Source organism: Citrus clementina, unplaced genomic scaffold (genome assembly GCF_000493195.1).
Source record: "Citrus clementina cultivar Clemenules unplaced genomic scaffold, Citrus_clementina_v1.0 scaffold_9, whole genome shotgun sequence".
NCBI classification, from domain to species: domain Eukaryota; kingdom Viridiplantae; phylum Streptophyta; class Magnoliopsida; order Sapindales; family Rutaceae; genus Citrus; species Citrus x clementina.
The window spans coordinates 9129735-9137990 of NW_006261964.1; the positions used below are offsets into that span (position 1 = coordinate 9129735).

Consider the following 8256-nt stretch of genomic DNA (forward strand, 5'->3'; position numbering starts at 1 on the left):
TGCAAGTTTCTTAACTTTGTTCTGCTTTTTACATATATGTTTACGTTGACTACTTGTGTTTTCTGCAATCTGTTTTGATTAATAATTTGTGCATTGGTTTTAAATTTTAGTGAGATGTCTGACAAAGAAGAAAATGAAGAGATGAGTGTGCCCGAATGTAATGAGAGACTGATGAAGAGGACAAAAACAAAGAAGAAGCATTTGATGAAATTAACACTTGACAACAAAATCATAGTCGAGTATAATGACTATGGAATTCCTGTTGGAGAAGGTGGCACTGAATTGAGATCATACATTGGTGTTGTGGTCAGAGATAATGTTTCAATCTTGTACGATGATTGGCGACGTGTTCCCCTGGCAATTAAAGAAAAACTTTGGGACCATGCGCTGGTAATAGATGATTTTTTATTTATTTCAGTAATTCTATAGTTTAGTTTCTAGAAACAAATTTATTTTATTTCTTGCGCATATGTTGGAACAGAGTAAGTTTGTATTGGACATGAGGAGCAAAAAATATGTGCTGCGGACAATGGGAACGTCTTTAAGAAACTTCAGATCAGCCTTAAACACTGATTTTATCCAGCCAAACAAGGACACCGGAGTAAGTTAAAGTTACCACCTAAAGAGTATCCTAGAATTACAAAGTCAGAGTAGAAAGAGTTTGTTGATAGGATGCTTGGTACTGAATTTCAAGTAAGTTATATTACAGTAGTGATTAATTTTTTTGTTACTCTTACTTTGTGAATGGAAATGATTAATGAATTTCAAATGTTTTCTCTAAGGAAAAAAGCCAAAAAGGGAAGCAATTACGGGCAAAGATTAAATACAACCATCGCTTAGGTAGTTCAGAATATGGTGACCTACTATATTGAAAGGTATCTTATCACAACCTCTTCTACTTTCAATTTCATACACTTCAGATGTGTAGAAACTTCATGTTGGCTCTGTAAATTTAAGAATAAATTAGTTATATTTTTTTTGTTAACATAAAATAGAAGGCAAAGCTTGGAGTGTCTATTAAAGAGATCGACCGTAGTCAATTATGGTTGATAGCTCGAAAGAACAGCAGTGGTGGTTATGAAGATGACGTACATCAAGCGGCAGAGAAGATTGTAGGTGTTATTTTTTTGTTACTTGGTTTGCAATGATTTTGTTTAATTTTTTTTTTAATTCAATGCCTTGTAAGTTATTGAGGTTATATTTTATACCAATGTTATTATAGGAGGACTTAAAGAGTCAGGTAGAGCAAGGCTCTTTTCATTATCATGGGGTCAATGACATTCTAACTACAACTCTTGAAAAGCAGCCAAATGGTAGTAGAGTCCAAGGTCTGGGGGTGTCAATAACCCCAAATATGTATTTTCATGTGCCAATTGCATCAAACTCAGACATGGACAGAATGAATATGGAAAGAAAGGTTTTTGAGGAAAGGTATCAGATGATGATGACTCGGCTAGATATGATGGATGCAAAACTAAATGCTTATAGTCGAACAGAGGTTGGTAGTTACAGTTCAGTCAATACCAAATCGCCCATTAGTTGCGATGCTGGCTTGAAAGCTCAATCAAAGCTAAACATAAAGGTTATTATCTTTGTAAATTTTTTCATATGATATTTAATTTATTTAATTCATTGATATTTAATGTTTACTTATTGAATAGGTTACGGATTTTGTGAATGGACCATCTCCAAAATTGACATCATTGAACAATGTGAACATGGAGAATGATGGTGCCAGCACACAAACTCCTCCAATTCCAATTGAAACTGAGGCAGAACAAGCCAAAAAGACTCCAAAAAAGACTCCGAAGAAGACTTCAATAAAGATCCCAAGAAAGTCTCCTAGACTAAAAGAGACTACAGCCTGACAAAGCAAAGCAGCAGACCCTTGTATTATCGAAGTTGGAGTTAAGCCTCCTCCTCCAATGAAGGCAAAGGTGATGAAACCAAATGCCAATAGGAAGCTGGTTTTGAAGAAGAACATTAGGTCAGCTGCACAGCAGAGAAAGAACACTAGCCAAAGTATTAATATGTTTTCCTTAATAGTTGACAGTTTTCTTGATGAAGAGTTATTGATCGAAAATGATGAGTCAGTTTTTGGTTATGCATCGAAAACGTTGTTGAACAAGGTTGTTTGTCAAGTCATCATTAATTTTAGTTGTCTGAGAAATGAGGTGATCGAGCTATGGGCAAAGTAAGTCATTATTTTTAAATTATTAATGTTTTATTTAACTTTTTTAAGTAAGCCATTACACTAAGAACGCTAATAATAATTTTATTGATCTTGGATGTATTGTCACATAGACATCTACATGAGGTTATGGAAAATGATAGGGAGTCGTTTCCAGTGGGATTTAGCCAAGTTATAATTAGTTCGCTCAATCCAACAGAGGAGTCTATAACAACAAAGTCTCCTGTGTATATGAACTATTGAAAGCGGCTCTAATTGGACAGTTGGTATTAATCCCATACAATCCAGGGTAAGAACTTCTATCTTCATATGTTTAATATATTAACATCCGCAATTCAGAAATCATAGAATATATAGTTATTTCATATATCGATATAGTTAGATATGATGGTTTTGCTCTTGCTATCGTAGCAATCATTGGGTGTTGGTTGCAATCGATATGTTGGCCTCTATTGTGTATTATTTGGATTCATTTACCCATAAAGTGAACTGTCATTTGGAGCGAATAATAGAGCAGTTAAGTTTCCATACTTATATTTTAATGGTTTATATGGTTAAATTTTAGTAGATTGAGTGTTATATTCATTGTATGCTTTCATATTCAGAGGAGTTAGGATGTATCATGCAACAAAGCAAAAAACAAAGTTGAATTTGAAATGGATGTTAGTCCAAGTAAGGATATAAGTAATATGTTCATTTTGCTTAAGTAGCTTTTGGTATAATATAATTGATACTAAAACTAATTTCATAAATTTATAGTGCCCTCAGTAATTAAGCGATTTTGAATGTAGGTATTTTGTTATGAAGTACATGCAAGACATTGTGCAAAATCCGAACATATTAAAGCAAAATGTAAGTTTCAAACCTCTGCTTCATTAGTTATTTTAATTATGAACATTTTGTTTATATAATAATTTTCTTTCTCATTTTCCTGTAATTGAAGTTCAAGGGGATAACAGAGTACATAGATGAGGATATTTTAAAGGTTCGTGATGAGTGGGCTGCATATGTGGCTAACTTAATCACTAGTTTAAGAAAATAAGTAAGTATCACTTGTTTGTTTGTGTTTTATAATTAAAGGTTCATGAATAATGAGCCTGTGTGGGTTTGATTTTGTTGGGATGTGCCTGTGCCTGTGCTGCAATGTGCCTGTGTTGGTTTGATTTTGTTCAGATTAATCATAAGACTGATTGCCTCTTATTGCTACTGCTACTCAAGCAATTGAAGATAGTGTGCCTGTACTGCAATGTGCCTGTGTTGGTTTGATTTTGTTCAGATTAATCATAAGACTGATTGCCTCTTTTTGCTACTGCTACTCAAGCAATTGAAGATAGTGTGCCTGTACTGCAATGTGCCTGTGTTGGTTTGATTTTGTTGGGATTAATCATAAGTCCGATTGCCTCTCATTGCTACTGCTACTCAGCCAATTGAAGATAGCAATGCTGCTGCTGCCTTTTCTTTTACTGCATTTGCCTCTAATGTTTTGCGGCTACTCAGGCCGAGGGATAGACCAATGTTGCTGCTGCTGCTTCTTATTCTAGTCTATTGATGAGCATATAAAACATACATATTTTACCATTAATTAAATAATTGTTAGTTATATTTATTTGTTATTTTTAATTAATTGAATTATTTTATTGAATAGGGAATTAATTGGAGATTATGGATAAAAAGAGCATAAAGGAGTTCAATTTGTAAGCATTAAAGATTAATTGATTTTTGGAAGGAATTAGACATACATGCATGTGGAAATCAAGCCAAGGAACCGAATTCAACAAGTAAATTCATCATGCACATGCGGACAAAAGAGAGAAATTGATTTTAGCTTTAAGAAGGGGCCCCACTTGGCTTTCATAAATGGAAAAAGGAAACCTATTACAATTCAAAGTGCCCACGTGAGTGAAGCAAAACAAATAAAAGGCCAAACCCTTTTGGCTTTAGGATTGACAAGGTGGGGCCCATTTTAAAGGCTATATAAGAAAGCTAGGCTTTTGGCTTTTGGAGAGGGGGGAGCCGCCAGAGGAAGAAGAGAGGAACAGACGCAGGGTGGAGAGAGTATTCGACAGCAGCAGCAATTCTGCTTTCATGGCTGATTTTATTTTTTGTGTTGCTCCCAATTCAAGTATGTCTAGCTAATTTTCTTATACTGAGGTTAAGGATGAAACCCTATTCAATAAAATAATTATCTTTTTATTTAATTAATTCCCTATATATGTTCTTTGATGATTATAGTTTTTATTTCACATGATTAATTGGATGTTAATAAAATCTTTTCATCAATTCTGCCATGCATTATTGATTGTTAGGATTAATATTCGATTAATTCTATACTTGGATCTATAAAGTTTATACATGATTATCTTTGATTTTATGTCTTTCATTAAATTATTTACATGGAGTGCTTAAGAAACTTTGACTCTTTATTATTTAATATGTTTACATGAGATTCTTAGATGTCATATTATTAAGCAGAAAAAAGAACCTACATTAGATTTAATTACTTGGGCTTAATTGTTATATCCATGAGATGACATAAATTGATTTCGAGTTGTCACTCTAAAATTGGGGATTAATTAATAATTAGATAATTACTAGTTGAATAGTGGTGGATTCTGAAACCTTGGTAATTTCTATCCTATTGAATTCTCCTTTATTTTAATTGCTTCTTTAGTTTAATTAGTTTGATTTCCCTTAAAATCTCAATTTTCTCAACTAGGTTAGAATTAATATTAATTTTAGATTTAAATTAGACTTTTCAATTTATAAGAATCCCTGTGGGATCGACCTCGTTACCACTACTCTATTTCTAGATTCGTGTGCTTGCGAGTACATTAAAATTTTCACAACAAGTTTTTGGCGCCGTTACCGGGGATTGTGCTAGAAAGTCAGTTTAATCTAGGTTAATTTGATTCTTCCACTAGTTATAATTTAAGTTGTCTTTTATTTTATTTATTCAATTTTTATTAAAAAAAACACAAAAAAATTTTAATTTTAATTTTATTTTATTTTGAATTTATTGTTTAGTTGTTTGATTTCTTTAATTTAATTTTGTTTATTTTTATTATTGTTGTTTTATTTTTCTTCTTTGTCTAGTTAGTTTATGAGTGTTTGGGAACGGGATTCAACAAATCGTTTGGTAAAAAAAGAGTCGAAAATTGATAGTAGTCGAGATAGTTCTTTAGAAGTGATGGATGACCCAAATAGACTATTGCCAATACTTCCACTAGCGCAAGCAGAGAAAACCCTTAGAGAATATTTTTCACCACTTGCAGCCAACCAACCATCTTGTATTGTGTTGCCACAAACCACAGCAACACACTTTGAACTCAAGCCCTCTGTCATTCAACTTTTACCATATTTCCATGGGTTAGAGAGAGAGGATCCATATTTGCACATTAAGGAATTTCTTGACATATGCTCTACATTCCGTTTTCAAAATTTTAATGATGAGTCAATTAGGCTTCATATGTTTCATTTCTCATTAAAAGACAAAGCACAAGCTTGGTTGAATTCACTTCCTACTGGGTATATTAGTACATGGAATGAATTGAGTAATAAGTTTCTCACCAAGTTTTTCCCTATGTCTAAAACAAATGCCCTTAGGAGAGAGATAAGTGATTTTTATCAAAGAGAGGATGAGCAATTTTATGAGTGTTGGGAAAGATTCAATGATTTACTCCTCAAGTGTCCCCACCATGGTTTTGAGAAATGGAGACTTATACAATGCTTTTATAACGGTTTAACCATGTCGAATCGTCATATGGTAGAGTCTATGAATGGTGGGAGATTTTTGAACTTACATGAAGGGACTGCATGAGATTTCTTTAATTCACTTTCTGAGAATTCTCAACAGTGGGATTTTTCAAACCAAAGGGAAAAATCATCTCAAGTTTCTAGAAAGGGGTTATATGAAGTTAAGGATGGTTTTGATGTGAAATCCACTCTAGTTACACTTTCTAGAAAAGTAGATGCCTTAGCTCTAAACCAATCAATGAATCATCATCCTAGTGTAGCTAATGAGGTTTGTGCTCTTTGTTCTAACTTATCTCATACAGCACATAATTGTCCATCATTACTAGCCTATCAAGAGGCTTATTATGAGTAGGTACATGCCTTACAATCATATGAGAAAACCTCCAATAATCCATATTCACCCACATATAATCCTAATTGGAGGAATCACCCTAATTTGTCTTGGAAACAAAATCAACCTTTGCCAAACCAAGGAGGACAAAACTCGGTGTCACTAAGGTGATACAAAGGTGTCATGGAATCGTTGATACAAAAAATATGTGTCAGAAAATTTCTTGCACCGTGATCAGTGATACTAAACTCGGCGTCACTAAAAACCGTTACTGATACCGAAATAGTATCAGAGAAGGCCATTTTTCTACTAGTGCTATATGCGTTGTTAAGGACTTTGAATTTGATGAAATTATATTTTACTGTTGGAATTGGCTACTTTTTGCTTTGGATCCTGATGGTGTAAATTTGCACATTTAGCTTGTTTTTAGGTTGATATTTCTTGTATGCTTGACCAAACCAACTGGAATGGTTTTTTTATGTTGCTACATTTGGTTTCTATGTTGATGAAATTTGACAGTTCATTAGTGCAATCAGTGTTTAGTCTTGTGTTGCTGGAAATGAATTGATACCGATTCTCGTTTTTTCACTTGGAAACTTCTTTTTCCTAATGCCTAGGAACAAACCAATCTATTGGACATAATTTTTTTTTTTTATTAGAAAGAAAGTTTTACCAAACGAGCATTTGTTATTCTAAAGTGAAACTTTTCCATCGAGAGAGAGCTAGGCCTGCGAGAAAGGTCTACGAGAAATATTGATCATTTGGTACTTCTGAAACAGTAAAAAATGCCATAAGATTTAAAAGTTCATAACTCATAAGCATATTGATGTAATAACCTTACATGAAATTAACTAAAAACTAAATTTCAGAAACGTAACTCTAGAAAAATATATTCATTATTTGTTTTTATATCATTCAGACAACTGACTACACATAATATCCAAGCCTTCAATAATTTTATCTTCAATGCAGAGAGCAATTAAGGAATGGCGCTACGTACACGATCAGGCCTGTTCCAGAAATAACAAATGTCATAATTATTTTCAGCTTTATTTAACATGCAGGGCCCATCAGGTTGAATAGTCCATACACAATGCCTGCACTCACGAGCATCTCTGTTATGATCATAAATATCAAACCATTTGAATTCATTTCGCCATGCAAACCAGCAGTAATATCTTGTGGTTCCCCAAAAATTAGGCCGAAACTGAAACTCCCAATAAGTATTATAATGAAGCACCTTTTTCCCAAAATCATCATCTCTGGACTTGCATTCAAAAGTGAGATCAACGCCTGGATCAATCTTATTTGTTATCCGAATATGCCTCACATCTTCTTTTAAGCCCTCCGAGTCCTCGCCTATCACATATGCAAAGAGTGGAAAAACAAAAAGGATGACCAACAAATCATGTATGGTGAAAGAACCCATTTTTTTCTTTTTCTCATCCTTCTGTTTAGACTCTCTTCTCCCTTATTTATATAAACGATATCAGATAGATCATGACAAGGATTCTCGTAAATAAGATAATTATGAGAACACTTTCTATATTGGTTCATAAGGTAAAAAGACAGGTTATTATCAAAATATTTATGAGGATATCAGGTTAAATCAAATTTTCCCATTTTTCGACTGACCAATTAATGCTTTTCAAAAGGTTATTGATTTTGTGAAATTTTGTCAAGATCAAATAGATAAAGATGGCAGGTTACCCTTTAAAAAACATCAATAAAAAATAATAATAACGGCATGCATAGCAACAGGCAGCTGCTAATTTTTCTCACAGTAACGATAAATAGACAAAAAAAAATAAAAAATTGAACGTTGATCCCCTTTCTTTCTTTTCTAACGGCAGAGGGATTTTTATGGATTTTAAAATATAAAAGGAAAAATCATCAATTTCAACAAACTATGGGAGGTTATTAATCATTTTTACTTTCAATCATTGGTATAAAACAATAAATATAGTCAAACCTCAATATA

At 33.1% G+C, this 8256-nt stretch overlaps 1 protein-coding gene and 1 non-coding gene across 2 annotated transcripts; both read right to left on the reverse strand.

Moving 5' to 3' along the window:
• Positions 1-5786: 5786 nt before the first annotated feature.
• Positions 5787-5893, reverse strand: LOC112101637. The gene has a single exon (XR_002907660.1). It is a non-coding gene; the product is annotated as a small nucleolar RNA R71 (small nucleolar RNA).
• Positions 5894-7254: 1361 nt separating this feature from the next.
• Positions 7255-7704, reverse strand: LOC18031999 (S-protein homolog 3). The gene has a single exon (XM_006420483.1). The coding sequence runs from the start codon at positions 7702-7704 to the stop codon at positions 7255-7257; it is 450 nt and encodes a 149-aa protein (XP_006420546.1).
• Positions 7705-8256: the final 552 nt, after the last annotated feature.